The 13,226-nt window shown below is 43.2% G+C and overlaps 1 protein-coding gene across 3 annotated transcripts in view; it reads right to left on the reverse strand.

Moving 5' to 3' along the window:
* SLC18B1 (solute carrier family 18 member B1) overlaps positions 1 to 10,976 on the reverse strand; it is a 28,836-nt gene extending 17,860 nt beyond the window's left edge. For 2 of the 3 annotated variants that reach the window (XM_062187730.1, XM_062187729.1), the window contains exons 1-5: positions 10,780 to 10,976; positions 9,470 to 9,609; positions 4,831 to 4,926; positions 4,444 to 4,517; positions 4,031 to 4,178 (exon numbers count right to left, since the gene is read on the reverse strand). In XM_062187730.1, the coding sequence (XP_062043714.1) occupies positions 4,031 to 4,178; positions 4,444 to 4,517; positions 4,831 to 4,926; positions 9,470 to 9,609; positions 10,780 to 10,822 (501 nt within the window). In that variant the 5' untranslated portion in view covers positions 10,823 to 10,976. Of the gene's footprint in view, positions 1 to 4,030; positions 4,179 to 4,443; positions 4,518 to 4,830; positions 4,927 to 9,469; positions 9,610 to 10,684; positions 10,752 to 10,779 lie in introns of those variants that run through there. The other variant, XM_062187727.1, reaches the window with a different exon arrangement.
* Between the last annotated feature and the right edge of the window lie 2,250 nt (positions 10,977 to 13,226).

Below are 13,226 nucleotides of genomic sequence, written 5' to 3' on the forward strand. Positions count from 1 at the left end.
TAAAGACACTGCCTGCAATGCCAGCATCCCATATGGGCACCAGTTTGAGTCCCAGTTGCTCCACTTCCCATCCAGCTCCCTGCTAATGCGCCTGGGAAAGCAGCAGAAAATGGTCCAAGTACTCAGGCCTCTGCACCCACATGGGAGACCTGGAAAAAGCTCTTGGCTCTTGGCTTCAGTCTAGCCCAGCACTGGCCATTGTGGCCATTTGGGGAGTGAACCAGCCAATAAAGATGCGCTCTCTCTCTCTCTCTCTCTCTTTCTCCGTGTGTGTGTGTGTCTCTGTAACTCTGCCTTTCAAATAAATGAAATAAATATTTTTTCTAAAAAAGGAAATAAAAATTATTTATTTATTTTGTAGGCAGAGAGAGAGAGAAAGAGAGCGCTCCCATCTACTAGTTCAGTCCCCAGATGAACACAATAGCCAGGGAGCCAAAGCCAGGGCTGACAACTTAATCCACGTGGGTGCCAGGAACCCAGCTACTTACTTGAGTCATCACTGCTGCTTTCCAGGTTCTGCATTAGCAGGAAGCTGCAGCCAGGGGCCAGAGCCAGGAGATGAACCCAGAACAGTGACCTGGAACACTGGCATCTTAATCACTAGCCCAAACACTTACCCCCATATAAAATTATCTTGTTCATTAAAATTTAACTAACCAGGGGCTGGCATTGTGGCATAGCGAGTGAACCCTCCACCTGTAGCACTGGAATCCTTTATGGGCACCTGTTGTAATCTGGGCTGCTCCACTTCTGACCCAGTTCTCTGCTATTATGCTTCAGAAAGCAGTGGAAAATGGTCCAAGTACTTGGGCTCCTGCACCCCCAGGGGAGACCCAGAAGAAATTCCCAGCTCCTGGCTTCAGATCAGCCCAGCTCTGGCCATTGGGGCCATTTGGAGAATAAACTAGAGGATGGAAGACCTCTCTCTCTTGGTTTCTCCCTCTCTAACTCTGCCCTTCAAATAAAATAAATAAATCTTCTTTAAAAACTAAATATTAAACCAGTGGTTAAGAATGTTATACTACTATATTTGTAATAATCTGCGATTACTTTAAAATTTACTACATACAGGTGAAATGGTCATTTTTCCATTCAATTATTGTTTAGAGCCATTGTGTACATTCTCACTAAACTAGGGTTTTTTTGCTTGCTAAAATTCTTATCCCGTGAAGTATTGTAATGTAAATTTAAAATATATAATTTCAAAGACTAAAAAAAATAGAAAAGAAGGAAGAAGGAAGGGCAATGAGAGGGAGGGAGGAAGGGAACATCATTATGTTGTCAGAATCGTATCTAAAGGGCTCATTGAACCTTTAAATCTAATTAGAATTAAATTTTAAAAGGTTAATATTAAAAATTAATCTAAACAGTGCTATCAAAAATAGTTTACTTTTATGGAAAAATAGTTTACTTTTATAGAAATGATCATTTTAAAAATCAACATAGCTTCCTGTGGCATTAAACAGAGACCTTGGCTTGTGACCTTACCTTCTCAGACTTCACAAAGCACACAAAAGCAGTCAGTCAGTAATCTCAGCATTTATAAGGAATATAGGAATTCTACTTTAACCATAATGCAGCCTTGCAAGTCAACCACCATGTTAGGGATACTCGCTTTTGGCTCCAATTTTATATAGAAACAATATGGCAACACGTATTCGCCCTGCTGACCATAAAATCTGATGGACTACTGCCCTCATGATAGATCTCTAGCACAGTACTTTCTAGTGTTCTGCAGAACACCAGCTCCTTAAGACGTTTACAACTCTTGTTTGACAAAAGTGGTTCCAGAATTTAATTGAGCTGTGGAACTTTTAATAAAATATCTTTTTCTAAAAAAGATTTATTTATTTATTTGAAAGGGAAAGTTACAGAGAGGCAGAGGCAGAGAGAGGGAGAGAGGTCTTCCATCTGCTGGTTCACTCCCTAAACGGCTGCTAACAGCCAGAGCTGTGCCGATCCAAAGCCAGGAGCCAGGAGCTTCCTCCAGATCTCCCATGCAGGTGCAGGGGCCCAAGAACTTGGGCCATCTTCCACTGCCTTGCCAGGCCATAGCAGAGAGCTGATCGGAAGTGGAGCAGCCAGGACTTGAACCAGCACCCATATGGGATGCCAGAACTACAGGCAGTGGCTTTACCTGCTACGCCACAGGTAAATAAAAATATCTTTACCCTAAGGCTCCTCAGAGCCTTCAAAATGCTATTATGAACTGGATATCTCCAAGTTGGAGGACAGCATGCACACTAGCAACCTGCTTAGCCAGAAAACCTTGTTTTACACAGCATGATAACAGACTCATGTTCTTCTGACCTCTTTCTGAGAAATCCATATCTGGGTAGTGTAAATGGTGCATTTGTTACAGTGGCCACTGCAGTGGCAAGCTGAACAGTTACAGAACCCAAAATGAACCTATCTGGCTATAGACTTACATGTGCCATCAAAAGTGAGAGGAACTATTTACATAGGAAATTGTTTATTTGAGAAGCAAAACCTTCAAACTCCAGTATTAAATGAGTTAACAAGGGACGTCCTTTGGTACTAAACTGAGTAGACTCTGGAATCTGGAGAGCAACACATGCAATGACAATGGTGTTTGGTCTGATACGCAGATCAGGGATCCTGCAGGGATGCTTGGGTCCAGAGAGAAAGCTATGGGACAGGCTGCTGGGGGGTCAGGAAGCAGTTGCCCAGAGCTGGAGCAGGAATCTGGTATGTCACTAATACCAGGTCTACTCACTTATGCATCTCAGCAACACATAAGAATGCCCCTCAATATGCTGCCACCAGGTCCTGGACATGTTTGTTTGTTTGTTTGTTTGTTTTTCCATTTATTTATTTGAAAGGCAGAGTTGCAGGAAGAGAGAGAAAGAGAGACAGAGAGACATCTTCTACCCACTGGTTCACTTCCCAAATGGCTCTGCTTTACTTACATATTTTCCAAACACCAGGAGCTTCATCCAGCCACTCACATGGTGGCAGGGGCCCAAGTACTTGGGTCATCTTCTACTGCTTTCCTAGGTGCAACGGCAGGGAACTGGATTGGAAGTGGAGCAGCAGGGACACAAACTGACACCCATATGAGATTATGGAGTGATGGGCAGGTTCTGGGTTTTGATGTCAAAATAGGGCATTCCTCAGACTGACAGCACATAAGCATTGAAGGAATTTAGGACAACCTCTAAGATCGCTTCCATCAGTCTGGGAAAAGTGGAGGAAGGGATCTAACAAGAACTGAGTCCTTTGCCACTAGGGACAAGACTTTTCTAAAGTGGAGTAAGGCTTTAGGCATACCATATCATACCATATCGCACCATAATGTAGGCTACAGGGAGTCAGAAAAATACTACTCAGTTTTTTTTGTTTGTTTGTTTGTTTGTTTTGTTTTGTTTTGTTTTGTTTTGTTTGACAGGCAGAGTGGACAATGAGAGAGAGAGACAGAGAGAAAGGTCTTCTTTTTGCTGTTGGTTCACCCTCCAATGGCCGCCCTGGCTGGCGTGCTGTGGCCGGCGCACCGCGCTGATCTGAAGGCAGGTGCCAGGTGCTTCTCCTGGTCTCCCATGGGGTGCAGGGCCCAAACACTTGGGCCATCCTCCACTGCCCTCCCTGGGCCACAGCAGAGAGCTGGCCTGGAAGAGGGCAACCGGGACAGAATCCGGTGCCCCGACCGGGACTAGAACCCGGTGTGCTGGCGCCACAAGGCGGAGGATTAGCCTAGTGAGCAACGGCGCCGGCCTACTACTCAGGTTTTATTTTATTTTATTTTTTTAAAAAAGAAGTAAAAGCATAACCAGCTTGGATCATGTTTACTTATCAAACTGCCCATTCAGGGAATTCCAACTCCAGGAAGAGAAGGGTAAGAACACTAATGGTATATTTACTGACACAGCCTTGTGGCTAGAAATAGAAATTAGGAGTGACAGGTAACAACACAGAAGGTAGAAAAAGACAGGATGCCAGGTTTCATTTGCAAGACCAAACAATACATTGGTCTGCAACAAAGAAAATTTTCAAAAATGTATAAGATACATACCAATACTGTAGCTACGTTATTTGGAAAAGCCTTTGCAATGATAGAAGAAGATGCCATTATTGCTGCACTAAAGCTTATTGCATCCATTATTCTCACCAGAAAACACATAGCAATAAATATTGGTCCATCTGGAACTTGGTCCAGGACGCTAAAATGAAATAAGACAAGTCTTAAAGGCCACACTAGTTTTAATTTTTTTTCCCTTTCTAACTGTGTTCACTTGGAGGACTCTCCTCAAGATCAGAGCCATTTACCCCCTATTCTCAACCCCCCAACTCCTCCCACCAATGGTCACATGCTATGCATTCAAAAAACAATAATATTGATGGATTTTAAAAAGTCATTAACATTTTGAACTGGAGCTCAATTATGAGATTTGGTCAAGTTCCCAAACATATCAAAATATGACTTACCCAAAGAGAACTGTAACTCCTCCTGAGACAAAGGTTCCTGCTACAAACACAAATTTTGCTCCAATATGTACAAGCTATAACAAAAGAGTGGTAAATTGATGATTTTAACAACCCATATGGACATTACAAAGGAAACTGTGTTGTCAAATCTAGGATTGGGGAAGGCATGTATAATTAATATAATATTCTGATAATTCTTTACTGAAATGGCATTATACATTGCTCACAAACATAGAAATAGTTAAAAATCAATCACTCCTAAGGATGGAACAATGTATAAAACTGTAACAGTCATTATTACTATATCAAGGAAAGTTCAAGATTAGTAAATTAGAATAACACATTATACAGCTTTTTAAATTGAAATGTGCATAGTATAATACTCACATATTTTCCAAACACCAAAGATGCCAACAAGTCAAATAAAGCATAACATCCAAAGATCATGCCAATAACAGTATTGCTGGCTCCCTTCTTTTCAGCCTTTAAAGAAATCAAATGGGAAAAATGTTTGAAAGATAGACTAGCACCAGCTTAAAAAAAAAAAAAACAGAAAAATCATATCAAAGCATCATCTTCCTGTGAACTTTGTGGATTTGTGGAGTCCTGAAAATGTGCAAGATGGCAAGGAAAGGGAAACTAGACAGTAAAACATAGTTTCTGACATGAAAATATTTCATTCATTTCACCTACAAGTGCTGGCAAAAGTCAGAATTAGAGAGTATAAACAAACACAAAAATCCTTGGATGAAGAAATTTGGGCTCCACTTCATAGTCACAGGATTAGAGGAAACAGCTGATTTAGACATACTTCCTTTTTGGTATCACACTTAGTTCTAGAATTTTACTCTGCTAAAAACAAAGAAAAAACACTTCCCAGTCAAAAATTCAAGACTAGGAAGTCCTCTGCTGGCTCCGGGTCATCTACGTCCCATTCAGTCTGGTTCCTCGCTTCTCGCATTAACGCCAATTGCCTGACAGTGCGGAGAATCAGAGCTCCTTTCTGACACCATCAGTACAGAGGAAAGATGCTCCCCAGACACCCTACCTTCTCCTCCAATACGTGCCATGGTTTATCATCCATCAACTGTAACTATTAATGCTCACAGACTTTGTTTTAACCAATGAGCTAAATTCACTACAGAGGATATAGTATTGATTCTGAATCTACTTCTTTTGAACCTCAAATGATTACTATTGTGATGGATAACTGAACATATATACAAGAACAGAAAGAAGCTGTAAAATTTTTTTTTAAAACCTTAGAAATACAGCAGATTCTTACATCAAGCTCCAGCTGTAGCACTTTAAGGACTTAAAATTTGACTTTAATTTTTTTCTTTTTTTAAAAGATTTATTTATTTACTTGAGAGGCAGAGTTACAGACAGAGAGAGGGAGAGACAGAGAGGTCTTCCATTCAGTGGTTCACTCCCCAAATGGCCACAATTACCAGAGCTGGGCCAATCCAAAGCAAGCAGCCAGGAGCTTCTTCCAAGTCTCCCATGTGGGTGGAGGGGCCAAAGCATTTGGGCCATCTTCCATTGCTTTCCCAGGCCATCAGCAAGGAGCTGGATCAGCAGTGGAGCACTCAGGACTCAAACTGGTGCCCACATGGGATGCCAGTGTCACAGGCAGATGCTTAATCTACCATGCCACAGTGCTGGCCCCATGACTTTAATTTCTTTAATACAGAACAGGCAATTTAGCATACTATGAAGTGCAAGGCTGAACTACACGACTCTGTCCTCTCAGACAATTAGCAGTCACTTATCGGACACCTTCTGGGTGTCTGGTGTTGTACCACCAGTGACTGTTCATGGCCAGAAGAGTCCAATTGAGATTCATTCTTCTGCTAGAGCTTCAGATTTTTGCAAATAACTTTCCTCTTCATACAAAAATGTGTAAGCATGTACACACACTCTCTCTTACCCCTTCAAAATCCATTCTCTACAACAGCCTAATCACATTACTTTACTTTTTTCTAATTACAATTTTAAGAAAATTTTTCTCCAGCCCTCCCCACATGAAGAAACCATTATCATTCAGTCACCATCTTTTTCAAGGAAATTCTTTTCATGTATGACTATGCCTCTTGGAATCAACTCTACATTTCTTACAGTGTCAAACCACAGGAAACCAGATAGGTGAAGTCGCTTGTAAGCTGACTTCAGGAAGGACCCCATTCTCCTAGGAATATGGTCCCAAAGTACCTAGTTGTGGGGGTGGAGGTGAAGAGTAGAAGGAATGGGCCCACAGCACTGCAGTAATTGTTGAGGCAGGATTTAAATCCATAAGTTTCATGATCTTCATAACTGTACATTCCCATCTGATGCTCTAATAACCACATGAATAGCATATGATATAGCTAAAGGTTATGGTATAGAGAGACCACAACATTTCTACTACACAAAGGTCAGGTTCCTCAAAGAGAAGGTATTATCAAAGAAGTCAATTCAGTCATAAGAAAAACATTCATTGGTGAAAATACCATATGTTTTGCTTAGTAGATCTGATAAGCATGTTGTTTTAGAACATTATAATGGTTACAGCAACTAATACTTATTGGACCCTCACTATGAGCCAGAATCTCCATTAGGGTTGTCTTAAATAGTATACGACCAAAAGTAAATAAAGGATGTATAACAATGCTTCAAAAGGTTAGTGGAAAATCCCCACTACCTTTTAATTCCATTTTCCACGGACTTTTTGAGGCCCTCTCCTGTTCTTAGCTGGCCCCATTCATAGATAAGGGTACAGAGTTGCAAATATTAAACTCTCACTGAGTAACTACATCCTACATTGAGTCCCACATTTATGTGCAAATGCAATGGTGACATAGCATATCCTAGAACCACATGCCATGGCAGCAATTGAATAATTTTAGGACTGTTTTATAACAGGAGAGCAAGAATAACTTCCGGTTCACATGTAATCCTTTGACAGAGGAGGTAGACCAGAAAAATGATGAACAGAAAGAGGAATCATGTGCCAGAATTTAAAAAGAAGGGTCCAAAAATAAAAAAAAAAAAGAAGCAGGGTTTCTATTTTTGTTTGCCCAGTTAGCTCTCTCTAATAGGAAGGATGAGGAAGGGTACAATTTTACCAATGCATTGTCAACTGGATACTTTAATAAGAATAAAAGAGCCCATTCTTTTGCTACAGCTTTTAACATTCGTTCTCCTGATTTTGTCTTCTTTCCTTCAGCTTTCCTCCCTAAAAGCAAAATCTGAAAAGCACACACCCACAGCCTGGCTTAAGCTGCACTTACTGAGTTCCAGCTGAGCTAGGAAATGCCCTTCTAACTGGTTGATCCCTCACAATTCTTCTAATTCCAAGGGCTCCCATTATTATTATTTTACAAAATTCAAATCTGGTCAGGCTACTCTGCTCAAACACCCCTGATATGACACCTCCCAGTGAGTAAGTTCTGAGTGTGCATTCAAACTCCAGGATGCCTCACCCCACCCGCATTTCAGCCCACACCACGCTATCTGCTGTTCCCCATGGACACACCATTCACTTTGCTGTATCTGCTATACACTTGCTATCACCTCTCTATCTCCTTGAGTTCCCTTCTTCTGCTGATCCACTCCACCCATTCCTCTACAGGATACCCAAATAGTCTTAATCATTTGTTGTTGTTGCTCATACTTTTCCACTCCCAGCTAAGAGAGGGACAATTTCTTGACCTTTTTTCCTCCCTCCCACATTCAGGGTCTAGCACAACCCAGAGTGAGAACTTGTAAAACCTCTTATGAACAGAACTGAGTTAGGAACGACGTAACTTTTGAGACTGTTTCTTCACATGCAACATGATTGACTTTCTCATCATCCTACCTACCTGAGGGAGCTGTGCAGAGACAAACTGGGTGGACACGCACTGAAAACTAAAAAGTGCTGTATGGGTATAAAGCCATACTGTCCTTCAGCAGAGAATCCATTCACCCTCTTTCGTCACACACAGAAGGAAGGTTCAAATGTTTTCAAAGCTGTTAGAGGACTGAGAAGCTGCCAGTGCCTTGTGAGCTGGGGCTTTGGCAAATAGCACAAAATAAAACACAAAGCCATATTGTCTCCCTTCATTCAGGCCAGTCCCATTCATCCCATACTAGATGAGTATCCCATCGACCTCCAGATCTCAGGTCTCTTAAGGAGTTACTCTCTTTGAGTCTGTCTGTGCCCTTATCTATAAACCCAGACACCACACAAAAGGCTACGATTAGAGGAACTAGCTGATATTACATAACTGAAGTCCTCCTTTGTCAAAATATTGCAGCTAGAATCCATAACAAATTCAAGCCTGAAAAGAGAATTTAATGCACCAGGACTTCATAATTTCAAAATATTAATAAGCCAAAAATTCCAGGAGACAGAGTTACTCTGCTAACACAGTCCTTTTGCTGTAACATTCAAATCTCAGTTTCCAGTGCACCTGTTGTTCAGTTGCAGAAATCAGGTAAGAATGAATGAAACTACATGGTAAGCAAAGCAATTCTGAGTAGGTCAACTGTAGTTAGGTGAATTACCTCCCAAGATGTTCTTTATTATTTTTTTAAATTTGCACTTTTATTTATTTGAAAGGCAGAGAGACAAAGATCTTCCATCCACTAGTTCACTCCCCAACTAACCACAACAGCCAGGGCAAGACCAGGCCAAAGCCAGGAGGCCAGATTTCAGTCTGAGTCTCCCATGTGGGTGGCAGGGATTCAAGTCTTTGAGCTATCATCTGCTTCCCAGGTTTCCCATTAGCAGGTACCTGGATGGGAGAGGAGGAGCTGAGACTAAGGACTGAACTAGGCATTCCAATAACCACTGTGTCAAACGCCTGCCCCACCTTCCCCTTCCCAAGACGTTCTATCTGGGATTTTTTCCCCCATATCAAATATTCTAAAAGAAATATTCTGTTGAAGTCCTATACATCATCTATACCACATGCAGATTCTTATATTTCACATACTGTAAAAAGAAAGAATTCAAAAGGCTTCTTTAAAAATTGGAGTTTAAAAGGATATAAAAATGTCTTACCTCCTTGGGGAAAAAGGGTCCCAGGACAGAATAGCCCATCATGGAACCTAAGTTCATGGAAGCAGCGGATATCAGCACAAAAAGCTGTTCTCTTGACAGCCGCCTGGGTGTCTCTGCGTCACCTCCTGCTCGGCCACCACCTTCAACGCAAACACACTGCAATTACAGGCCTGTGGCTGGGGCCCTGATCCACGTGCACAAGTGCCAATGCTGCCATAAATGATGCACTTTGAAGATAACAGCTGCTGAGCAAAGGGCTATTTTGCATACAACACATTGGATCAAAGAGAACACAGCGCTGTTGGTCACCTTGATGATGAAAACGTGCCACTTCCATTTTTATAGTAATCCCTCACAGAATTTTAATGCAGAGATCACCAAGCCATCTGATCTGTTTTGCCTTCACCTTACGCCCGTTACTCTTGTCTGGAATGCGTCGAGGAAGGATGAGGTGGCATGCTCATCTCCAGAGGAGGCTGTGATCTGAAGAATCACGCCCCCGGCTTCCCATGCTACACAGACCGTGTTTTAAGCACAATAATGTTTGCTGGGAGTGTATTGAGAATTCTGAGGAAGAACTGAAGTCAAACGAAGTCTAAGTAGGAGAAAACGAGTTAGACCACTCAACTGCTGAATTAACACTTAAAATGGTATGCTTCTGGGGAGGCAAGTCTCACAAACCCATATAGCAATACTTTTTTTAAAAAAAAATACTAATTACTGGTCTCTTACATCAATTCATTTAGTTTTCAATTTAAAGACACTAAGTAAATCACTCAGAGCTTCACAGATCCCAGCAAATCCATTAGACACTTTTAAATTAAACGATTTTGGGGAAAATTTTTAGAATAACTATATTTGATTTTTTTTTTTTTGCCATTGCAGTCCAGAAAAAGACCAAGAAAAAAAAAAAATCTGTGCAAAATGAGGAAGTGATAAGCATCTTTGTAAAACTTTTGAAATAGATGAGGAAGGGAAATGAGAGACAATTAAAACGAGAAGGGAGCAGCAGGTAGCGGGAAGGTAATGTCTCACGTTTGCATAATGGCACACTTATTTGATTACATTCTTAAACACACAGTACTCAAAAGCAGAGCGACTGGTTAGAAAAGTCCCTTAGAGACTGCTCCACATCCAGTCCCCTAACTTTACCCCTTCCAGAAACAAAAGAAAGGCTGGCTCGAAACCCAGGGACGGGGCCCAGGTTCTGCGAACCTCTGGGAAGCAAACCAAGCTAAAGGCAACTGAATCGCTGCGAAAGGGCAGGCCCGAGGCACCGGGGCGCGCCTGGCCACGCTGCTCTCCGTCACCTCCTGGTGGGCGAGGGCCCTCGGGATTCTCCGGCGCGTCCATGCGCGGCGTGGACTCCAGCGCCGCCACTCCGAGTTCCAAGCTCGCGCCTCGAACCCGGCCTAAAACAAGCAGACCGACGTGCGGCCACCGCTCAAGCAGACCCGGTCATTTCGGCTTCCCCAGCGGGCAGCGGCCGGCCGGGAGCTGCGCGAAGCTTTCAAGGTTCTGCAAGCCCTGGGAGGCGGGGCAGGGGCGGGGCGAGGCCGGTGGGGCGGGGCGAGGCGGGGAGGGGCGGGGCGAGGTGCACTAGGGTCTTTTTCTCCCCTACCAGCTTGCTCCATCACTTCAGTTGCTGCCAATCTTGCTGTCCTTTTTCATCCACTATGAGAAGGGCGGGGTGGGGGACAAAACAGAAAAAAGTCAAGGCTATATTTCATATAGCTAGACCCACTTCTACTTTCAAACAAGTACAATTTATTCCTCCTACGAGTAAGAAAGGAAGCTTAGTAGACAGCAGGAATAGTAGGGAGCGCCTTACCCGAAAGACACAGAAGTGAGTTCAAAAGTGGGGTTCATACCGAAGCTTTTCATGAGTCCTGGTATTTTTCACAGTAAGTGAGGTAGTGTTTGTGATCACCCAAGTCAGATTCTAGCAAGTTGGAAATTAATTAACCGATGTTAATGAAAATGAACATTGAGGATTCCTGAGCGAGTGGCTGTGAGCATGACGGCCGGGGGACACAGGGCCGGGTTTCAGTGCAGGTTACTTACTAGCCACGGTTGGCTTTGCATGACAGGGACAGTTTCTTCACCTGTCAGCTGGGGCTCTAATGGTTGCTATGTAGGGTAGCTGTGAGCATGAGGGATAGGATATGTTAAGTCCTGGCATGTGGACATATCGCTGCCACCTTACTCTCATGATTACAGATTTCTGGCACAGAACAGGTTTCACTATCTTCACCTTACTATTTGAGAAGGGTTCAAGTATGGGGATTGATAAATTCTTGATTTGGGGCCAGAGCCAAGCACCATTGACCGCTATAGCACCTTGTGTCAGGCATTGAGAATTTTTAAAGATGAGTGAGCCTCAGCCAGACTCTGCCCTGAGGACCATATCTCCTTCTAGCAGATCCTGTGACACTACTGAATACTTCACTATAAAGCAATGAATAGTCCTGTAATAGAAACATATTGAAAGGATTGCTTACTTTGGCCACATGAGTCCTGCGTGACTTCCCGAGGAAGGGATGATATGGGGTGTACTAATTAAGTACAAATTCCTGGGTGGCCTGACTTGTGGGGAGATCTTTGAAGTCACTCTAAAGAGAAGGCCCTAGCAAGGGTTCCTTACAGTGGCCTTGCAGATGGAATCTAACCCCTGCCATCTGCTGCCATCTCTCTTAACCTATGTTCTCCCTCCAATCTAACATGGACCTGCACAGCAGCATTTTCCTGAATTATTTTCTTTGATGATCACATTTCCTTTTTTGCTGTCTTTCGAGACTGCTCATTTTTTTTTTTTGACAGGCAGAGTGGACAGTGAGAGAGAGACAGAGAAAGAAAGGTCTTCCTTTTGCCGTTGGTTCACCCTCCAATGGCCGCTGCGGCCGGCGCACTGCGGCCGGCACACCACACTGATCCGAAGGCAGGAGTCAGGTGCTTCTCCTGGTCTCCCACGGGGTGCAGGGCCCAAGCACCTGGGCCATCCTCCACTGCACTCCCAGGCCACAGCAGAGAGCTGGCCTGGAAGAGGGGCAACCGGGACAGGATTGGTGCCCCGACCGGGACTAGAACCCGGAGTGCCGGAGCCGCAAGGCGGAGGATTAGCTTAGTGAGCCACGGCGCCGGCCTGAGACTGCTCTTGATGGAGATGTTGAGTCACCCAAACTGATCCTCTTACTTTCTGCTCTTTTTCTCTCCTATTGTTCTTCTCTTTCTCTTTTTTCTCCATCTTATAAAGCATTTTTCCAACTTCATCTTGTAGTCTTTCAACTAAATTTTCCATTTCTGTTGCTATTTCCCTCTATCTCCATTTCTTTTTTTTTTTTAAGATGTTATTTATTTATTTGAGAGGTAGAGTTACAGAGAGAGGGAGAGACAGAGAGAAAGGTCTTCCCTCCACCAGTTCACTTCCCAAATGGCCACAATGGCCGGAGCTGAGCCAATCTGAAGCCAGGAGCTGGGAGCTTCTTCCAGGTCTCCCACACTGGTGCAGGGCCCAAGAATTTGGGCCATCATCCCACTGCTTTCCCAAGCCACAGCAGAGAACTGGATTGGAACAGGAGCAGCCAGGACTCGAACTGGCACCCTATGGGATGCTGGTGATGCAGACAGAGGATTAACTTACTGTGCCACAGCACTGGCCCCTATCTCCATTTCTATTTCCCTCCTCCATCAGTAATCGTTATTGCATGTTTAATGAAAATCTTTTTTGTTTGTATATGTTTTTACAAAAATGTGTACT

This window comes from Lepus europaeus, chromosome 3 (assembly GCF_033115175.1).
Source record: "Lepus europaeus isolate LE1 chromosome 3, mLepTim1.pri, whole genome shotgun sequence".
NCBI classification, from domain to species: domain Eukaryota; kingdom Metazoa; phylum Chordata; class Mammalia; order Lagomorpha; family Leporidae; genus Lepus; species Lepus europaeus.